The following is a 21089-nucleotide window of genomic DNA, read 5'->3' on the forward strand; positions in this document are numbered from 1 at the left end:
CTGCAGTAGAGGCTGTTAGCGCACAGCGTTAGGATCCCTCTCTCCGCCCCCTCTGACTGTGGCTTCTGTTTTAAAGCCACAGGTCTCACCAGGTTCCTCCTGGGCCAGGCGCCCTCACACTTGGTTACTCTCCGGAGGATGAGCGCGAAGATCCCCTGGCGGCCATGAGCTCTCTCAGCTGCGCAGTGACCACCACTTACCTGGCGGTGCCGCGTCCCCGCGGGGCTGGGCCTGCAGGCGCTGCCTCTCTCAGGTAAGCGCAGCCCCCAAGGAGGGTGGGCAGAGGAGGGTGGGCACGCCCCGCTCAGGCAGACGCTCAGACAGACACAGGCTGCGTTCACTCACTTGGAGCTCCTGTGCTGTGTGCGGGGACTGCCACCTGGGGCCCTGCGACCCCGCGCCCCCGCCACCTCGGCCCTGGGCGGGGCAGGCTGAGCGCACGCAGGTGTTCCAGAAGCGCTTCCGCTCCTGCACGCAGGAGGGTTCTCTGGCCGCTCCGGGATGTCTGATGGAGAACCCACGTGGAAGCACCCTGGGCACCGCACGCGGGCCCTCGGGAGACCGAGCTCTGAGGACTTTCACTTGGGAACCAAAACCAGCCAGCAGCAGAGTCACACAGAGGGAAGACGCCCCCAGGCCGCCGCTAAAGCAGGACGCGGGCGCACCTGCGTGCTTCCTGGTTGCACTCTCGAGTCTCGGAGTCGCGTGGGATGGACCCTCTCCAAGAAGGTGGGGTTCTCCACGCCGGCGCCAGCAGGGCTGCGCGGCCTAGGGCGTCGGGGAGCACACGGGAAATGGCCCCCGCCCCCAGCCCCGCGGCGCCCTAAGCCGGCCAGGCCTGGGCGGGAACCAGGCGCCGGGAGCACGCCCGGGGCCTGCGGGGCACACGGCGCGCCTATGTCCCCGCACCGTGGGGCGCAGCAGCTGCAGACATCAGAACGCGCAGTGCTAACCGCCCGCCTCCCGCGTGTTCTCAGCGCATAGCCCGTGCGGAGAGCTTTAGTCCGCCGCGTCCGCACGGCCTGCGCGCCTCTCCCGCAGGCCCCACCCGCACCAGGGATAGCCACCCTTCCCTCCAGGTCCTCGCAGGGCGCGCGGCCGTGTGGACATTTACATCAGTGGGGGCCACACAATGGGGACCCACCGTGGTGGGCTAAGCCTCCGCCTGCAGTGCCGGCATCCCATACAGGGCGCCAGAGTTCAAGTCCTGGCTGCTCCACCTCTGATCCAGCTCTCTGCTATGGCCTGGGAAAGCAGTGGAAGACGGCCTAGCTCCTTGGGCCCCTGCACCTGCGTGGGAGACCCGGAAGAAGCTCCTGGCTCCTGGCTTTAGATCGGCCCAGCTTCGGCCGTTGCAGCCATCTGGGGAGTGAACCAGCGGATGGAGCCTTTCTCTCTCTCTCCCTCTCTCTGTAATTCTACCTCTCAAATAAATAAATAAAATTTTAAACAAATTTTTTTCAGCCTGCTATAGATTGAATTCTGAGCCCAGACGAAATGATTTGGACCGCATGAGGTCGACAGATGCCAGGTGGGGACGTGGGGTTGACGGGGAATGACAGATGTCCAACAGCCGTGAGGTGCACCGACTTCAGGGCGAATGCTGCCTGCTCTTCACCAGAGAGGTGGTCAAGGGCCGCCCCACCCGGCTGTGGCAAGTTCTACACCAGTCTCACTGGTGGCACAGGCCACCTCCACCAGCGAAAACCGACTCTGTATCACTCCCATCCTCCAGCAAAGCATTTCACATCCCTGTTTCTGAGCAAATGCCACCCAATAATCTTACGTGACATATAAAAAAATCACTCAAATACCACCAGATTCAACTTCAGCGCACCATTCCAAACTACTAAACTTTCTTCACACCTTTATTTTTATCTTTTTTTTTTTTGGTATACATTTAAAATATGGGATCCTCTAAATTTCTGAAAAGCCTCATGGGGAAAAAAAAAACAACTAATTTTTAGGGCAAAGCAAGAACTCAGTTTACAGGCAGGGTAACCTTGAGCCGGCTGTGAATTCCTCGCGGCCCCTCTGTGGCTTCTCAGGTCTCCTGGGATCACTCAGATCAGCATAGGACCTTGTTGCTTGGTGGAGGGGCTCTGGGAAGGTTACACCTTGAAGCATGACGCCACCAAGTTGTGCCTAAGGATTTTACTCTTCTGACAAAAGAACTGGGATATTGGGTAACGTCAGGGTTCAGGGCCCATACACATCTTTTATTCATTCTCTGTAAGAGGGAAATTAGAATAATACTGAATTCCCTCTTACTAATCTCCATATTTTAAGCTTAGAGCATTAAAAAAAATGTGTTCTTAGCAAGTAGATGTATCTACAGTGGAATCATAAATGGGTTTGTGATTCCACACGCAGTTGGCTGCATTGCTATGTAAGACGGTGGTTTGACTAAGCAACGTGGGAGCTGACAGGCAGTGCGGCTGCGTGCGGAAAAAGCGACCTCTTTGTGGTGATGTTGATTACCGCTGCCCGTTCTCGTCTAACTCCTCCCTGTCTCTCATGAGTGACGTGAGCCAGCGTGGAAGGACGCGGAAGTGTGGGGCGTCCTGTGGCTGGGGAGGGCCGAGAGGCAGAGCCAGGCTAAGAAGGGGTCTGCCAACAGTGAATTTAGGAGAACCGGGTTGTTTAACAGTCACCAACCCGGGAAAAAGTGCCTGGCATTGAAAAGCTACCATGCACCAGGACCAGGGGGCCGTGGGCACAGGAACACCACCGAGACACGGTTCATGGCTCTGCACCATGCGATCCACATACAACAGAACACACTCCTGTTAACATCGCACAACATAAATATCACCCGCGGTGGGGTCAACTGAATGCGAAATAGCTGGGAGGCACACAGAAGAAACATGGACTGGACTGAACTCTGACATGGAGTTACTGGGAAAAGGCACAAGTCCTGCCTGTGGCCAAGTGAGCTCTGCAGGTGTCACCCCGAGTGGGCTGGTGGCCACTCCCACGCACGCTGACTCGCATACCTTAATGTCCTTAGAGTGAACCGCTTCAGACAGACACGCCACAAGGGCCGACTGCTGCTCCCCACTCGACGTGGGGAAACCCCTACGGGTGCCTTCGACCACGGGGATTCCTGATGGCTGTAGCTCCCCTACTTCCGGCAAGTGACTCGGTCACGAGGGAACCACTTTCGGGAGCGTAGAACAGTATTCAAGAACACCCATCACAGTGCTTAACAAGATTTAATGTACATTTATTCTTAACATGTGGAACATATAAAGATTTTATACTGAATAAATGATATTCATTAAGCCAGAGGAAAAGGAGGAATTTACATCAAGTTTTTTTCTTTTTTTTTTAAACTACATTATCTTGGAATACAAATGTGGATTCTCGTCACTGAAAAATCTTTGAAGTTGTGTTTCTTCCTTTTAGTTGTATTTTTTCTTTTTCTTTTTTTTTTTTCTGTACTGGTAACCATTTTCTAAATCAATCCATACGCGACCATTCCCACACCTTGATTCATGAAGCGAATTGCGATCAGCTGCTCTCCCGAAATAGAGCACGACTTTATACATACAGAAACTTGTACATTACCCTCTTTTTTTTTGTGGTTTTTGTTTGTTTTTATTTTTTGTATTTTTTCTTTTTTTTGGAGATATGGCCCTAATGAAAAAATATATAAAATAAAAATAAAAAATTATTTAAATCTACCATCACTTCGTAGTTACCACATCATGAAAAAGAAACTAAAAACTTTGTACTAAAAAAAAAAAAGAAGAAAAGAAAAAAAATGAGGGTATGTTTAATGTACAACTTCTATATACATCACAGCCCAGAGGCAGTAAAAAAAAAATATTTAAAAAATGACTAAAGGAATTGTGAAGAACTGTCATATGGAAGGCCAGGCGACAGACAGCAGGCATGACGCGCGGCGAGGAGGGAGCAAGTCCTGTCGATGGCTGCCAGGGACGCATTCCCAGGCTGCACTGGGACACGCGTGGCTTTGCTCCTAGCCTCATGGAACCACCTTCCCGTGGAGAAGCCGGTGTCTCTCACAGCTGTGACGATCACTGACACCTCCGTGAGCCCCGGTACCTGAATCTCTAGAAGTTTCTATTGCACAGAGCTTTGGGCGATGGGATGCAGTTGCTTTTTTTTTTTTTTTTTAAATTTTCCATCCTTTGAAGAATAAAACGCATAGCAAATTGATAATTTTTCACCCTTTTTTGCCTCAGTGTGGTGAAATTTTCCCATCTTAGCATCTTTTGCCAAAACTTTTGTCTTTAAAGTCAATTTGCTTCCCCCCAAAAATGCAATACAACATGGAAAAGAACATTAAAAAGAAAATCTGTGAAAAAACAAAAAGTGACCTTTGAATGCACTAGACAGCAACTTTGGTTAAAAAAAAGAAATAAAAAAACCCCAAAAGGATGTACTTATACACACAGACAGCAAATATTAATTTCATAACTGTTCGAATTAATTATTTCTTTAATTCCCAATTGGTAAATAGTGAATGGGGCAGAGGAGCAAAGATTCTCTTTTCCTTCTTCCTACGCTGGATAAACAAGAACAGAAAACAGCCAGTTATGCGACCCTCGAGTGTTCACTCACACATGCTTGCCTTCTCACTTATGTCATAACTGCCCGATCTGAAACAGTACATCACAGATGACAGACGCGACCAGAGAGTTCAGGACAGCCGATATCGAGATATCCAGCAACCGGCCCTCGTGCAAAAGGAACTCGGAGCGGTTTTCGTCCACTCTGGCCATGGCCAGCAAGGCCTTGGCCGCCCTGCACATCATGTCTACGCTAGGCGGCTCCAGGGGCGGGGGCTGCATGTGCAGGAGGCTGTGCTGGCTCTGCTGGTACTGGGCCATCGTGACCCCGTCCTCCAGGAAGCTTATCAAGCTCCCAATGCTTCCCTTCTGCACAGCTATGGCCCTCGCTGCCAGCGCGTCCCCTTGGGCAAGGTTCGACAAGAGCGCCATGGACATCTCTCGACAGACTGGGTTTTTGCGATCCCCCACGTACCTAACTAACGTAGCATAGAATTTCTCCTGACGACTAAACGGCGGCGTGGCCAAGATGAGGTCCACGTTATTGTCCTGGATGCTCAGTTTGCAGAGGGTCTCCAGCACGAGTCTCTGCGGCGACAGGACCGAGTTGGGTCCCACCGTCGGGAAGGGGTCTTGTGCCTCGGCGGACGGGCACACCATCCAGTGCAGCAAGCCATCCAGGATGGGCAGGCAGATGCTCTCCGTGTACGCAGACAAGTCCAGCTGCCCAGAAATGTTGGCCAACGTGACCAGCGTGTTGTCCCGCAGGACCTCGAGGCAGTCCCACCACCACTCGTCCTTGCTGCAGGCCACCCCCTTGTCCTCGTCCTCCTCCTTCTCGTAGGTCTGCGGCGCTCGCTTCCGCTCGGGGTGCTCGTGGTGGAGCAGGATCAGCTTCCCCAGGATCAGCACCAGGCCCGGATGTTTGGACATCTCGGCGTCGTTGCCAGGCACGAAGGACAGGCTCCGGACGATGTTGGACACACAGATGCAGCGCTTGGCCAGCGAGTCCTGCCAGTGCGCGATGGTGCACAGCGGCGTCTCGTCCCGGCTCCGGGGCTCGTCCTCCAGCAGCCTGATGTTCCGGTGGCTTTTGGCCTGCTGAATGCCGAAGGGGAACTTGGCGCTCTCCGTCTGGGGCCCGGGGTTGGTGTCTTCGGGGAGCGCCCCCGGCCGAGCGGACAGGACGTCATCGATGGTGGCGATGATGCTCTTCTCCGGCTGCTCGTCACAGTCACCTCTGCCTTCTGGCTCTTTCTTTCTCCCGGTGGAGCTCAGAGGGGGCGGCGGGCGCCTGCGGGGCGGAATCTCCATCTTGCTCTCGAAGTGAGTCTGGATGTGTTCGGTGGTGTCGCCGCCGCCCAGCTGCCAGTGCAGGAGCCCGCTGTTGAACTCCTGCACGCGCCCCAGCCGGTCGGACCGGTCCACCACAAACAGCTTGTTCTTCTTGACGACCTTGATGGGCAGCTTGTCGAACTTGCTGGCTTGCTTGGGCTTCTCCTTGGGGTCTGCGGTGGCGTCCGGGGCGCTCAGGCCCGGGCTGCCCTTGGCCTCCGGCTCAGTCTTCTCACCGTCCTCCTCGTCCTCCTCGTCCTCGTCTTCGTCCTCGTCCAGGCCGTCGGCCTCAGCCTCCTCTCGCCCAGAGTCGTCCGCCGCCGCCTGGCCGTCCTGTTTCCTCGCCGCGTGGTGATCAAGTGCTTTCTGGCTGGGGTCTCCCACTTCGTATTCCATGAGGATTCCAAAAATGTCAATCAGGCATTTTCTAAAGTACTCGACTAAGAGTTCGAGAAATCCCGACAACTGGAGGGGGTGGGGTGGGAGGAGAAAGAACAGGCACGTGAGTGCAACGCTGCGGGCGAGAAGCCCCGCGGACCCCCCGGCCACACCTGCCCTTTCTGCCTGGGCCACGAGAGGAAGCCCCCAGCAGGCGGCACCCACTTCCAGAACCCACAGCTCTCACTAGCGCCCCGCAGCGGCCTCCTTACTGTTGCCCCACCCGTGCGAACACCTGCTGGGTTTTCCAGTGCTACCAGGGAGGGGCGCTCGGCCGTCCGTCACCTTCTTTTCTGACTTAGAGGCAACGCACACATTATTAAAAGAGTGAGAATGTGGATTTCATAGACGCTTTCAGCCAAAGGGACTCTGTTCTCTTCTATTATTTATCCGAGACTTGCTTGCTGGGGTTTTTATGGTTATTATTCTTAGGATTTAATGGTTATTTTTATCTCAGGTGCCGTAGGTTACCCTAATTTACGTTCTCCATATCTCTTTTGGAGAAGATAATTTCAGCAATGTAGTAGCTCATAAACACTGAAAATTAAAAACAAATCAATTTAGTCCCTGATAAATGAATTAGAATGTTTCATAAAACGCGATTTTACATTTCCATTATGCACAACTCTAGCTGAAGACAAAAGCGGCAGGGCGCACCACTGCCTCCGGAGAGCCGGCACTGGCTCCCCGAGCGAGTGTCTGCGTGGGGAAGAGACCCACACGCTCCAGGTGAGCGCTCCAGCTCCCCCCGGCATGCAGGTGCTGGAAGGGTGTTTTAGTGACAGACGTTAGGCATGTCAACCCCACCTTTCTGTCCCACTGTCAGTTTCTTGAGAGTGGGACGGGAGCAGTCACTGGGAAGTAGGGAAACCCCAGCCACGTCCAAGGGCAGAGGTGGAGCCTGGACTTCCCTCACCCTTAAAGTGCACTCCCCCGCCCCCTCCAGGAAAAGGGGAAGCTACCAAAGCAGTTCTGTTTATGAAAATGTGGGAGGGGCCGGCACTGTGGCACAGCAGGTAAGGCCACCGCCTGCAGCACTGCCTTCCCATTTGGGTGCTGGCTGGAGTCGTGGCTGCTCCACTTCTACTCCAGCTCCCTGCTAAGGGCCTGGGAAGGCAGTGGAAGACGGCCCACGTATTTGGGCCCCATGCTCCTATGTGGGAGACCTGGAAGAAGCTTCTGGCTTCAGGCTGGCCCAGCCCTGGCTGTTGTGGGCTTTGGGGAATGAACCAGCGATGGAAGATCTCTCTGTCTCTCTCTCTCTGCCTTTAGAATAAATAAATAAATCTTATAAAGAAAAGAGAAAAAAAGAAAATGTGTGATCAATAGTAGTTCATCCAACAGAAGGATGAACATTGATTACTCCAGCAAAGGGCGCATACATATTTTTATATATTCATTTTCTGTTAACACAGGGCTGTACAATGTTTATGGTCTTATTAATATACTTCCTTTCAATGAAAAACTTGCCTTTCTGGGCCACAGTGGGGGACTTAAATGAGAGAAGAAAAATGAAGGAAAAGATTCTGTAGAATCAAGGAAATTAGGTGTTTTAGTTTTCTTCCACCAAAAGCAAGAAAAATAGCCATTCCTCATTTTTATTTCTAAATACCCACAAAAAAACTCCACAGCCCAGCTGACTGCTGGACATCTGTGCAAAGCCTCAGCTCTGTTTTTTCTTCCAGCTACTGTGCTGGAAGCTGCCTGAAACCTAGCTTTGAACAAAGGAGGGCTTGAAGCTCATTCAAGCTAACAGGTGTTTAAATGACAGCGTCCAAATCACCCGGGAGGCAGAGATGGGAGGAATGAGACCTGGAGACAGGCCTGGCCCCAGCTCTTCATCGTGCTGGTGGGACGCTGGGCACAGAGAGCTTCCCTGGGTTCCCTGGAACGTTCTGTGCACGCCTGGGCATTCTGTACATTTTCTCTAAGATTTGCAGACAGACGTCAGGTCCCCCAGGAACGCAGGGTGACGTTCCATGGTGAGCACTGCCTTTCCTACCTGCACCACAAGGCTAACTTCACTTAACATTGTGATGAACTCCAACTGGCCTGCTACTATGCATTCTAAACAACAATGTAATTTTATTACTGTCAGCTACTCCACACACACCCACAGTTATCCCAGGGGAGCAGGGGCGGACCTTCAACCTCCCCAGATAACTGCAGACTGATCAGTGCTGGCCCAGGGCAGCTGTCACGCCTGAGCACGAGTCGGTGCCCGTCCACTGGGGCACACACCCCGGCGTTCCACACGACTTACGGGTCCTGTGTTCTATGTGTTGGCGAAGCTCACCTGGGAGAGATTGAAAGTAGCAACGGTGCTGTCATCGTAGAGAAGGATGTTGATGGTGTCCAGAGCCCAGGTGCTTTCTGCCAGAAGACCCGACTTAAGGGACATCATCACACGCCACGCCTCGGGAGTAGCTGCAAACGGCAAAGGAGGAGCAAGTCAGACAGGAAGTAGCAGCGGGGCAGAGAGGGCTGAACACGGACTCCGTGCAATGCTCCGAGGGCCGCTGACCAACCGTGGTTGTGTTTAGGTTGTAAGACGAGGGGATGAGCTGAACAGTGCAGTGGGGCTGGTTAGGATCCTCTGGCTTTGCTGGTTAAACATGAGCCAAAGTGCTTCCGGGTCAGAAGTGGCTGAGCACAATCGCTGCTCTCTCATCGCCTGTTTCTTGCTTTCCGACCCCAGCGGGGACTGTAGGCATGCGTCGGCTGAACCATTAAGCCAGCCCTGCTCTTCGTGGCCTTCTCCACTCCTGGGGCCCTGGGGCAGTGTCTTTGGGAGACCGGCAAGTGTGCAGGGTATAAAAGCGACATTTAATTCCACACCAGCACACACTCAGGTTCAAGGCCGCTCTGGCCACGCTGCTGCTTCCCTTCCTGGGCTCCTCCCTCACACTTGCTGCTGACAAAGGCTAGCACTGAGCTTCAGGCTCCCAAGGTGTGGTCTGAGCCAAGAGCGTGGCAAAGAAGGGCTGCTGTCTGTTTTGCTTTCCTTGTTCTTGCTACTGAAGAAAACAAAATGATTTGGTAGAAAGTCTGCCGTAAATGGGGCCAGGACAACAGACCGGCAGGCATCACGGGACCATGGGCTGAGCCATGGGCGGACCTGTCCTGGCAGAGCTGGCCTGAGCTCTGGTCTCGTGGCCAGGGAGGGGTCCCAGGAGCCCCCAGTGCTCTGGTGGGGGCTGGGGCACCACGGCTTTTCCATTTTTATTTTAATGTTATGTATCTTGAACTTTTTCTAAATAGGCACATACTATTTCTTGTAATAAAAATGTCAAGCTTTCTAAGATAAGGAACATAAATTTCTAGGTTGGACAAATACTGGTCATCTAACCTATACAAATAAATTTTAAAAAATTAAAGATATTTATTTAAACATCCATACACACACATGGACAAACTGCAGGCACACACACACTTATTTGTTTATAACAAGGTGCTCAGTGTCTGTTGTATATCTTTCTTTCCCCATAACACTCTGAAACATAAAAAAAAAAAAAACACCTCCTTTTTTTTCAACATGCCCAATGTTGAAAACATCTTGATTATCATTAACTTAATATCTTCAATTTTCTAATCACTGTAAATGATTTAAGTGATTTTGAGTTTTAGAACCTGTTTTTCTCATACAACTGAGATCTGCTATTTTCCCTGGTGTGTTAAAAGCACTGCAGGAGGGCGCAGAAAACCTGCATCACCTGCAGCTGCTCCAGACCGCTCAGTCCCGCACAGGCCGAGCCGGCGGCAGCAGCGTTCGGTGAGTAGCCCTGGGGCCCCCTCCTGCCAGGGCTGTGTGGCCTCTGTCAGTTCTGCACATCCTGTGGATGATATCATCTACTCATCTACATAGCATACCCAGGCTTCTACTTTTTCTCGGGACAACTCGCTGTTTGTTCTTAGCAAATCCCACACTTTCTGGGTCACCTTGATATTTCCTTAGTCTCCCAGGGGCCCGTGAGCATGCACTGCAGAGATGAAGTGGCTTGGGTGAGGTCAAATCTTTAACCCCAAACACAGTATCACCATCAGCCAGGACTCCTATGTCCCTGGCTTGGACCAAAAATGCCACTGCAATCCCAGTTCTCCTCTGGCAGTGTCCCAGCTCAGGTTAGTGGCTTCCAGTGGTTGCTCCTGGTAACGTGCAGTCCTCAGAACCTCAGCCCTTTGGGCTCAACAGGACCTGCACCTGCACCCGAGTCCCAGCTCCTGACCCACCTGGGGTTCCGCCTGGCACTCTTACCGATATCTTTTGAGGTAATCTTGCGCCTTTGCTTCAGGACTGGCTGCGATGCCTCCACTGAGCCCGGGGGGAAGGTGATCTCCCTCCTGATGGGAGGTGGCTGGGGGGGCGGCCCGGCCACCTGGGACGTGGGGACGGTGGGCATGACCTTCTGCATCTTCATAGACGGCAGGAAGGGAGACTTGCTGGGAGACATGCGGCTCTCCAGGGAGCGCTGGAAGGAGGCCGGGCTGGGCGCCCTGGAGATGTGGTTTGGCAGTGACGGTGGCGTCTGGTAGGAGGACTGAGGCGGGCGCGCGATGGGCTGCATGGAGGCTGCAGACGCCATGTAAGGCTGACGTTGGCTGACGTGAGAAGGCCACTGGCTCTCGTGGTTGATCCTTTGATCGGGTACCATCATCTCATCCGTGCGGCCCATGGCCGGGTATGGGGGGGCCTGGGCGGGGCCGCCGGGGCCCTGCCTGTTCTGGTAGGGATAAGGCATATCGTTGCGTGCCGCCCACATGTTCTGCTGCGGCCCCTCGCCGGAGGCCGGCTGCATGGGGCCCCCCATCATCTGCGGGGGGATGCCGTGTGCCTGCAGCTGCCCGGGGCCCTGCATCCGCTCTCTGTTGTAGGGGTAGGGGTACTGGCCCTGGATGGGCCTCCTGTCCGGGCCCGAGTAGGAGCTCCCGTACTGGTTGTACATGTCCTGCTGCTGGGCGCCGTACTGCATGTTGTACATGTCGCTTTCGTGGCGCTTGGCTGGCGGCCCGTACATGCCGTCCATGTGGCGCTTGTAGTTCTGAAATGCAGAGCAAGAGAAACCACACTGGCACGCTGTTACGGGCGTCAGCCCCGCTCACCGAGAGTGAGTAGGGGCAGCCTGTGGAACACCATGTCGGGGGTGGACGGAGCACGACTCGGCTCAGCCAACGCCACCGCTGGTGCCCACAGTGCTGGAGAACTTGTCTTCCGGTGCTTGGAGCTTTCTGGGGAGAACAGTGCCCTGGCCTCTGGCTGCAATCCTGGGGCAGTGGCTACAGCCTGACACTACGCTGTGACGTCACTGGTGGCCCGAGGGGCCAGTCCCACTGGCATGTAGCTGGGGTGGGGTGGGGGGAGCTCGGAAGGCCTCAGGTGGACCTCCCGGGCCTCATTTCCCAGCCGGAGCTCCTGGGGCACAGGTTACAAGCTCCTGCAGCACAGGTCGGTCCACCCTACGGGTTCCCGCCCGGATGCCCCACAGGGCCAGGCTCTGAGGCTAGGCCAGCACAACACTAAACGCTCCTCTTGGGGACTCTCCTCGGACAATGCTGAAGGGAGGCGTGGGGCTGTCTCCCGATGGGAGGCAGCGAAATGCTGGGCTTTAATTAGGATTCCTTTCGCTTTACTTGCAAATTGTTTAAGATCAGCTGGTTTCAAAACTAAATGTTTAAAAACTACCTTGTGGTTAAAAGATGCTTTAAAAAATTCCTCTATGTTGCAAGAGGCCTCAGATCTGAAAAGCTGTTTAGAAATGGCCACAGCAGGAGGTGCGACTGTCTGTCTGAGACAGGCAGCAGTGACAGGCGGCCTCCGGCACAGCCACGCCTCTCTGAGCTGCACACACCTAGCTCATCAGGCAAAACACGCAGGAATTAACTCACAGCTGATTTTAGAAAACCCAGTTAGTATATAAGTTTCTTTTTGTATGTATTCTCTTTAAAACATCGACAAATCTCAATTCTAAAATGGCTTTGACACCATAGCATTCAGGTGTCCCCTGGGCCTGAGGGGGCATGGGTGCAGGACCCCCGTGGACAGCAGCCTCTGGGGATGCTCCAGTCCCTTACATAAAAGGGCACAGCACCTGCATGGAACCTGTGCCCAACTCCCCCATTGCTGGATGGCTCAGAAAACCGATTCCTAAATATCAGGCACATGGTTGTTTAGGGAATAATGAGAAGAAAAGCCTGAACAAGTTCAGTGTGAACACATTATTTTTTCTGAATATTTACGGTCGCCAGATGGGGAGGGCCGAGTGCCCCTGATTCTCATCGATGTGTTTCAAGCACACTTGACTCGAACTTGGCCTTGCCACTGTTTACAAGGTCAAGGGCACCTAACTTCTGATGACGCGCTGTATTTGGTTCAGGACACACACAGCTCGCCCACTCGGAAACCCAGGAGAGCCTTCCCGCAGGAACTACGTCCTGAATGTCAATCACCTTTGTTAGATTCCTAGAGACCTGGAGGAGTAGCCCGCCTCCAGGAGAGAGACGGCGAGCCCAGAAGTCCCCGCCCACGCCACTCACCGGCTGCTGTGGGTAGAGGCCGGGCTGGTGCCCTGCGTACGGCGGCTGGCCTGAGGGAGGACCTTGCCCTGGATACTGCTGTCCGTAGGGTTCATGCCTGGAACAGGGCAGTCAAAGACAGCGTTAGTCACTTCAGAGCGCATCAGGAACCGTCCGTGACGTGCGCCCCCCGCGACCGCGGCCCTGCTGGCAGCCGTGGGGCTGCGCTTTGGCGGTGAGAGGCCCCGGGGACAAGCGCTCTGGGAACAGAGCCAGACTCCCGGTTGGACTGTGGGTTAATAGGTGGGAGAGCAGACCGGTTGGACAGGCAGGCGCCCTGTAAGCACTTGTCGGAGCCTCTAGGCAGAGGCCCCGCCTCGCTGCTGGAGTTACCTGGGGAGCGTCTTGCCGCGCTGGGGTGGGAGGCCTTAGCAGAACAAGAATCAGCGCTCGGAATCTCAGCCTCAAAAGCAGCAGTCCTAGACATCCCAGACCCCGGCACTGCTGCTGCTTATCCCTCTCTCGGGGTGAAGGTAAGATGTCTAGGGTGGGGTCCGACATAAATTCAAATGATACTGAGCTCGTTACTGATTGTATAGGCACAACTATTCAAACCTGCAAAGTCCTGTGTCCTAAAGGCCGCAGGAAAGGTGAGGGGTGACTTAAATGTGCACCTACTAAGTCTTAAAAAGGAAATGAACAAAACATTTATTTTTCAATTAAATTGAGAAATCACAAACACCAGCAAAAACTGAATGTTTTATAAGGGCAACAGAGTTGGGATTTTGAAACGTTAGTAAAACTGGAACTTCTAAGAAGGAATAATTGCACTGAACATACCCCTATACTTATCAAGGAATGAGAATTAGAAAAAAATAAAGACTTCAAATATCACACAGAAGATGTACAGGAAGCTTCTGTACAGAAGGAAACTATGGGACCAGTGCTGTGTAAAGCCACTGGGGTAAAGCATCCCACACGGACTGCTGGTTTGAGTCCCGGCTGCTCCACTTCCAATCCAGCTCCCTGCTCATGCACCTGGGAAGGCAGCAGAGGATGGCGCAAGTGCTTGGGCCCCTGCACCCATGTGAGAGACCCAGATGGGGTTCCTGGCTCTTGGCTTCGGCCTGGCTTAGCCCTGCCTGGGTGTTGCAGCCACTGGGGAGTGAAACCAGCAGATGGAGGATATTTCTCTCTTTCTCTCTCTCTCTCCCTCTTCCCCTCTCCGTTACTTTGCCTTTCAAGTAAAAATAAATGAATATTTAAAAAAATATAAGGAAGCTTATAGATAGGAGGAAAGAAGTATAACTGACATAGATGAAATTTAAGCTGAATCACAGGTAACATTTTCCAGAAAAGAACTTAACAGTGAGGTCCATCTCTAATGAGGGAGAGCCAGAATGACTTTGAAACCTAGGCCGCACAATGTTCCAGAAAGCAGTGAGAAGAGACAGGAAGTATATCTACTTGAGTTACGTCAGGAATACGTGTCGCGAGGCCAGTGTTGTGGCGTGGCAGGCGTCCCATAGGGGTACTGCTTCCTGTCCCGGCTGTTCCACTTCATCCAGCTCCCTGCTGCCGGCCTCGGAAAAGTGGTGGAAGGTGGCCCAAGTGCTTAGACCCCGGCACCCACGTGGCAGACTTGGACAGAGTTCCTGGCTCCTGACTTGGGCCTGGCTCAGCACTGGCCACTGCAGCCATCTGGTGAGTGAACCAGTGGATGGAAGATCTCTCTCTCTCTCTCTTCCTCTCTCTGCACTTTCTTTGTAACTCTGACTTGTAAGTAAAATAAAATAACTTAAAAAAAAAAGAATATATGTTCCAGTGACACCGTTCTAATTTCATTAGCAAAACAAAACAAAACAAACAAAAAGCAAACCAAAACAAAAAGACATATTCAGTGGCCTTTCCTGGACCCTCAACAACAAAGCAAACCTAACTAAACCTCCAATCCTGTAAACAACGCTCTGTCATGTAATGGCAGACTGATGAGTGCAGGCATGTGTAAATAAATATGCATCGTGCACATAAATATTTGCCACATTATGGCCAGGGTAAGAATTAGAAGAAGTTCTGAAGTCACAATGACAAGGTACCCTGCCATTTGGAGCCTGGGATGGCTATGCATGCGGAGGAACCAGGCTCAGAGAAAATGCCAGAGAGCGCGTGTAGCAGGTAAAAGCGAGCTCTCAACCTCTGCCAATGTTGTGTTAAACCAACTGAGCGCCGCCTCCAATCCCAGCCCGTGGGATGAGTGGCGAGCGGCTGTGAGCCCCCTCGGGCTCCGAGGGCCAGTGCAGCCTGCTGCACGCGGTGGAGGCCACGCTTGGAAAAGGGGCCTCCTGTGTACAGAGCCCCCACCGTTTTCTTTCAAGACCACACCTCCCGTCCCAGCCGGGCCTCTAAGCACGGCTCTGCGCAGAGAGGCAGGTGCACAGCCAGCGCCCTCCTGCCCCAGGAGAGTGCCCTGGGACGGCCAGGGGGTGAGCCCGGGCGCAGGGAGGGGTCTTCTTCATGGACAGGAGCCCACTCTGAGCTGCTGTTGCAGGAAGCAGCTTCCGATGGCCTCTGAGACACTGCGCGGCTTCCCTCACACCCCACTGGCGTGGGCTGGGACCAGTCCTGCAGCCCGCCTTGCCCATTTTACACCCAGATGGCCTCCTCAAGAGGGGCCCCACTGGGCCTTCTCAGGCACGGTCCCTGCAGGCAAAGCAGTCTCTGTGCTTACGAGGTTCACAGGTGAGAGTGGGCCAGCGTGCAACAGCAATACTGGAAGAACTTTCCTGATGGCGGGAAGCCCAGAGTGGCTATGGCCGCACAGGCACTTCCCTGACAAAGACGTGCAGGGGGCAGGAAGGGAGAGAGCCCAGGGGTCTGGTGGCCCCAGAGCGGCCTTCAGAGAGGCGGGGGGGGAGGGGGCAGGTGGCACCCCCTGGGACGGCCCCCGTACCTAACGTGTGCTTCTGAGCGCTTGCTTATAAGCACAGAGCCACCTGGGCACCTGGCAACGTTGTCCTCCTGGGCCTGCACGCTCGTCCACTGGAGGCAGCTCCCAGCACTCCCTAGGCGAGCAGCGGAACTCCGCCACAGGGCCCGCAGTGTGCACAGGGGAGCCCGGTGTCCCGTAAATCCTCGCTCTTCCCCTCCCTAAACCACTCACCTTCGATCGTAGGTGGCTCCGTAGGGAAACTGCTGCCGCTGCCCCATGCCCAGGTTGGCCATGGCTCCAGAGGGGCTCTGGTTATACAGGTCCTGCATGCTGCTGTTGGGCATCTGTCCTTGCGTCATGAACGGCTCGCCGCTCCCAGGCACTGCAGGGAGCGAAACAAGAGCGCTCGGTGACGCGCGTGCAAAGTTGCCCGGCCCATCTAGTGACTTCTCTTGTCCTGTGTGTGATCCTTAAAACAGCAGATCAAATGTGTGCCAGAGTGCACGGGCCTGGAGTGATGAGGGCCACGGAGGCAAATCCCAGGATGGCCCCCAAGGACCCCTCCTGCCCCTCGCATGCCGTGGTACAGTCCCGTGCGCTTTGTGACACGGCAGGAGGGATTTGCAGCTGCAGCTACAGTTCCCAGTCAGCTGGCTTTGTGCTAACCCCAAGGGGGCTTCTCCAGGGTACCCTGTACATCCGGGTCTGGCGGTCAGTGGCTTCTCCTGGTCCTGAAGAATCATGTATCAGGGGCGGCGGCAGAGGGCAGTCACCGGGAGGACTCCTGCTGCCAGGAACCGAATTCCACCACCGACCCGAACGCCCTTGGAGGGTTTCAGCCTGTGAGGCCCTGGGGGCGGCCCCAGGCGCACGGTGCTGGGCTCCGAGCCAGCCCCTCCCTGCAGGATCACGCACCTGTGCTGTCAGGCTTGTAACCTGTGTGGTAACTCGGGACACAGAAAGCGAATGCGGCCCCAACACACTGCTGTCCCAGTACATTACTAATGGCCAAGTTCAATTCCTTGTCTGTAAGCCAGCATAGTAAGAGCAACTCACGAAGCGGCTGCGAAACAGCCCGAAACACGGATGCCGGGTCAGCTCCCCTCCCCCACAGGAAGAAGAGGAAAGACTTCAGCTTAGACACCCGCCACGCACTCCAACATCAGGGTACGGAAAGCTGCCGGGAGTTGAGAATAGCTGAAGACGGGATGAGACGCAACTATTTCTAACAGAGGGTGGTGTGCCAATTAGGTCACGCATGCAAATGAGCATCAGCTCAGAGCCTGAAGGAAATTGGGCCAAGTCCAGAAACCAGCCTGCAGGCGAATTCAACACTTTAATATCAGTTTTCAATGGTGCTGTTGCCTCTTCATCCCACGGTTACTTTCATGTTATGTGAGGCAAAAGCTGATCAGCACTTTGTGAGCTGGCGCGTGGCACGAGGCTCGGGAGGGCTGTGGACGTGGAGGCCGGCGTGGCGGGCGGCTTCCCCCAGGCCACGTTCTTTCACCTGTTCTGTCCGTGTGCTGCCACGTCAGCCTGGGGGAGACTCGGCTGTGCAGTTACTTTCCAGTGTGCAGGTGTGAAAACAGACAAATCAAGTCGCATACCCTAAGTAGTTTAAATTCCCTAATAACACAGCGTTCTTAAAAATCAACAGAAAAGGGCTGACGCTGTGCTGTAGTGGGCTAAGCCTCAGCCTGTGGTGTAGGCATCCCATACGGGTGCCAGTTTGAGGCCTGCCTGCTCTACTTCTGATCCAGCTCTCTGCTGATGGCCTGGGAGACCTGGAAGAGGCTCCTGGCTTCAGACTGGCCCAGCTCTGGCCATTGTAGCCATCTGGGGAGTGAATCAGCAGATGGAAGATCTCTTTTTCTTTCTGGATCTCCCTTCCCCTGTCTGTAACTCTGCCTCTCAAACAAACAAACAAACAAAAATAAATAAACAGAAAAAAAGACAACTCAATAAGTGGGCAAACATATAAGTAGACATTCCAGGAAAAAAAATAAACAGCCAATCAACACAGTAAAATGTGTGTTAACTCGCTGTTAATTACAGAAATCCAAATGAAAAGAATTATGAGAGTTTTGGGGGTCTAATCTGATTGACAAATATTAAAATGACCACTGTGGGGGAGAGCCCACCCTCTCCTGGACATGCTGGTGTGGACTTTACCCTGGCACGACTTTGGCCAACTCTGCCCATGGGAGCCTGTACTTTGGCAACCCCACGAAGCATGAGTCCTCCCAAGATTCACAGTCGTGAGAGTCCTCGCCCACGACGACGCTGGGCTTGTCACGTGACTAGCACTGACCCAAGGGGGCTGTGGCAAGAGGGACACAAGCAAAAGCTGTGAGTGCTTGCCGCTGGGCCTGTCCCCTCCCTGTGCTGCTTCTTGGACCCACCCACTACAGCATGGGCAACAAGAGGCTCACGGGGAGGTCCAGGGAGGAGGCCCCCGCCGGTGACTCCAGCAGGGCTCCCGGCTGACGCAAGTCACTCGAGAGAGATCCCAGCTCCAGCAGAGCCCCCAGCCTGGCCAGCAGACAGTGACAGCCACCTCGGGGCCCTGGCTGTCAACACAGCGAGTCACGAGCCACCCCGCCCACCACGGAACTGGGAGATCAAGCACTGGTGTTTAAAGCCACCGAGTCTGGGCTGGTTTGCTGCTCCATAAAAGATCACTGAGATACTGAGTAAGTCAAGAGTGCTCAGCCTTTGGCTTCCAGAAAACCATTCTATAGCAGCTCTTCCGAGCAGCACTTCAACAACACCACAGCCCCGTATATCACGACCAGGTGTCATAGAGCAACTCGTCTGTTGCTAGAGCATTAGGGGTATATCTACTCAACTAAACAGCGTGCAGGATTCAGATGTTCAGAATACACCGATTTAACTCAACAGCGTGTAAGGACTGCATCCACTCCTTTGCAGTCAACCAACCTCAACCAGCGAGGTGAGGAAGTAGGGAGCAGGCAGGGCGAGGCTACCCCGGCTTCCTGTGACATCCTTTGCACCTGCCACACCTCAGGCCAACAGCGGCATGCTTCCCGTTGTCAACAGTCATTAAACATCAAATAAAACAGAGTGCCACCACGTTCATCCACAGGCTAAGGTACACCGAAGAGTGGAAAGCTTCATTTCCAACAGGGATAGAGTAGGGCTGTAAGAGAACCTGTTTCCTGTGGATTTTTTGTTTATTTGCTTTAATTTGGTAGCAAATATTCCAATATTGTAGGACAGCAGGTGAGCTGACATACACCAGGGACTGTACTGGGTGCTGAGGGCAATGGTGCACACCCACCAGGCATCCTGCAGGCTGGCCCAGGACCGCACCGCACCCTGCACCTGTTTATTTTTGTTGTTGGAAACGTTACAGGCAGACGACAGCAACAACAGGTACGCGACTCTAGCTGACACAGCGTGTAGGTGGGGTATCAGAGTGGTCCACAATACATCTTGGGGGCAGGTTTCCAAGTGTTACTAATTATCTTCCCACGTTATTGTCATATTTCCCGAGTCTAAAAATGGCAGTACAGCCACCAGATGGCCTAACAACATGTTCTATGTAGCATCTCACACCACGAAAGAAAACGCCGACCTCATCTAGTTATAAAGCTTTTTGAACTTAGGGATTTGCTGCGTGTTCTGCATGACTGGGATAAGCAGCCTTGAAACTTCTGAAAGGAAAAATTAGAGACACTCCTACTTCATGTAATAGTCACCTGAAACGTAACACATGAAATACACATGAAATAGTATCAGTCTCAACTGTTAAATGGTACAGGCCCGATACTTATGTTATTGAGATTCTTTATTTTTATTTTTCATTGGCCCTAAATGCTTATAAAAATGAAGGCTCTGGGCTTTCCACTTCTTGGCATTCAGAAAATATATCAAGAAATTCCTGTATCCCAACACCTAAATACGGCACAGGTGCTGTTGTGTAAGGGGACGCAGGGTGGATGCTTGCATAAAAGTATTCACCATTTTTTCTGTATTTTTCTATAATAGTCACATCACAGTTCAATTTCACAGGACCCAGCTGCATCTGGAAGAATGTTGAAAAGCAAAACACCAAGTGTCTGCTTGGAGCTTGGAAGAGTTAAAAGAAAATGGCATAGCAGGTAGGGCTGCTGCTTGCCAGGCCGGCATCCCATGTGGGTGCCAGTTCGGGTCCCAGCTGCTCCACTTCCGATCCAGCTCTCCGCTATGGCCTGGGAAAGCAGCAGAAGATGGCCAAGTCCTTGGGCCCCTGCACCTGTGTGGGAGACCTGAAAGAAACTCCTGGCTCCTGGCTTCGGATCTGCTCAGTTCTGGCCGTTGCGGCCATTTGGGGAGTGAGCCAGTGGATGGAAGACCTCTCTTTCTGTCTCTCTCTCTGCCTCTCCCTCTTTATAGCTCTGACTTTCAAGTAAATAAATTAAAAAAAAAAAAAAAAAAGACAATGGCTTGGACAGCCACCGCCTGGGTATGGACTTGGCCTTGAGGGTCAGGGAAGTCTCCGCTACTTCCTCAGTGGTGGCAGCTGGCTCACAGCTGTAGGCTCCATCCCTATGCTTAGTGTTCTAAAATCATGGCCAACTGGGTCTCTGCTCAGCTCTAGAGCTGCCTGCCACTACCCACCACCCCGCGTGTCTCAGGCTCTCGCGCCCTCCTCATGGTCCACGGCGCAGGTGCTAACCTTCGCCCATCAGCCCCACATTCAGCCATCAGTCCCTCGGATGGCGTCTCTCCCCGCTGCTGGTTTCCAGCCTGAATCCACCGTGTCTCCCCTAGACCAGCAGAGGGGCTCTTTGTGCACCCTCCAGAGCCGAACGGTGGCTTCTCCAGGCATTGGTAGTTTACGAAACAGCTACGCACACACCACCAGCACGCCCACCAAGGTGACAGCCTGGGGCGCCTGGTGGCCCCTGCCACCTCCCCACACAGGCACTCAGCACTCTTGCCCTGGGAGCAGCCCTCCCTTCCTCCCCCTGCCCAGCCCAGAGGGCACTGCCCTCCGCACCCCTTCTTCCCTTTCTCCCAACAACCATGATGTTTAATTACAGAGTTGCGGTTTAACTTAGTTTTTGTTTGCTTCCTCCTTAGAGTCTGTTAATTCCACAAAGCAAGGACTGTGTGGGATCTGCCTATATGCTATGAGGTTCCTTGCACTGCTCATGCTCACGCTAATGTGACAATGCCAGTGCAAGCAACACTGGCGGGGTGGCCCCCGCTCCACGGGCTCTGCATGCACCCCCGTCGTTAACCCGCACAGCACCCTCGGGGGCAGGCCTTACTGCTTGCCCATTTTACAGATGAGGAAAGTAAGGCACGGAGGTCCTAAAATCCTCCCC

General features: G+C 53.6%; 1 protein-coding gene across 21 annotated transcripts in view; it reads right to left on the reverse strand.

Annotated features, from left to right (window-relative positions):
- Nucleotides 1-3205: 3205 nt before the first annotated feature.
- ARID1B (AT-rich interaction domain 1B) overlaps nt 3206-21089 on the reverse strand; it is a 449775-nt gene continuing 431891 nt past the window's right edge. For all 21 annotated transcript variants that reach the window (XM_051855227.2, XM_051855222.2, XM_051855223.2 and 18 more), the window contains 5 exons: nt 15982-16132; nt 12843-12939; nt 10567-11350; nt 8608-8738; nt 3206-6338 (listed from right to left, as the gene is read on the reverse strand). In XM_051855227.2, the coding sequence (XP_051711187.2) occupies nt 4614-6338; nt 8608-8738; nt 10567-11350; nt 12843-12939; nt 15982-16132 (2888 nt within the window). In that variant the 3' untranslated portion in view covers nt 3206-4613. The remainder of the gene's footprint in view (nt 6339-8607; nt 8739-10566; nt 11351-12842; nt 12940-15981; nt 16133-21089) is intronic.

This window comes from Oryctolagus cuniculus, chromosome 5 (genome assembly GCF_964237555.1).
Source record: "Oryctolagus cuniculus chromosome 5, mOryCun1.1, whole genome shotgun sequence".
NCBI classification, from domain to species: Eukaryota; Metazoa; Chordata; class Mammalia; order Lagomorpha; family Leporidae; genus Oryctolagus; species Oryctolagus cuniculus.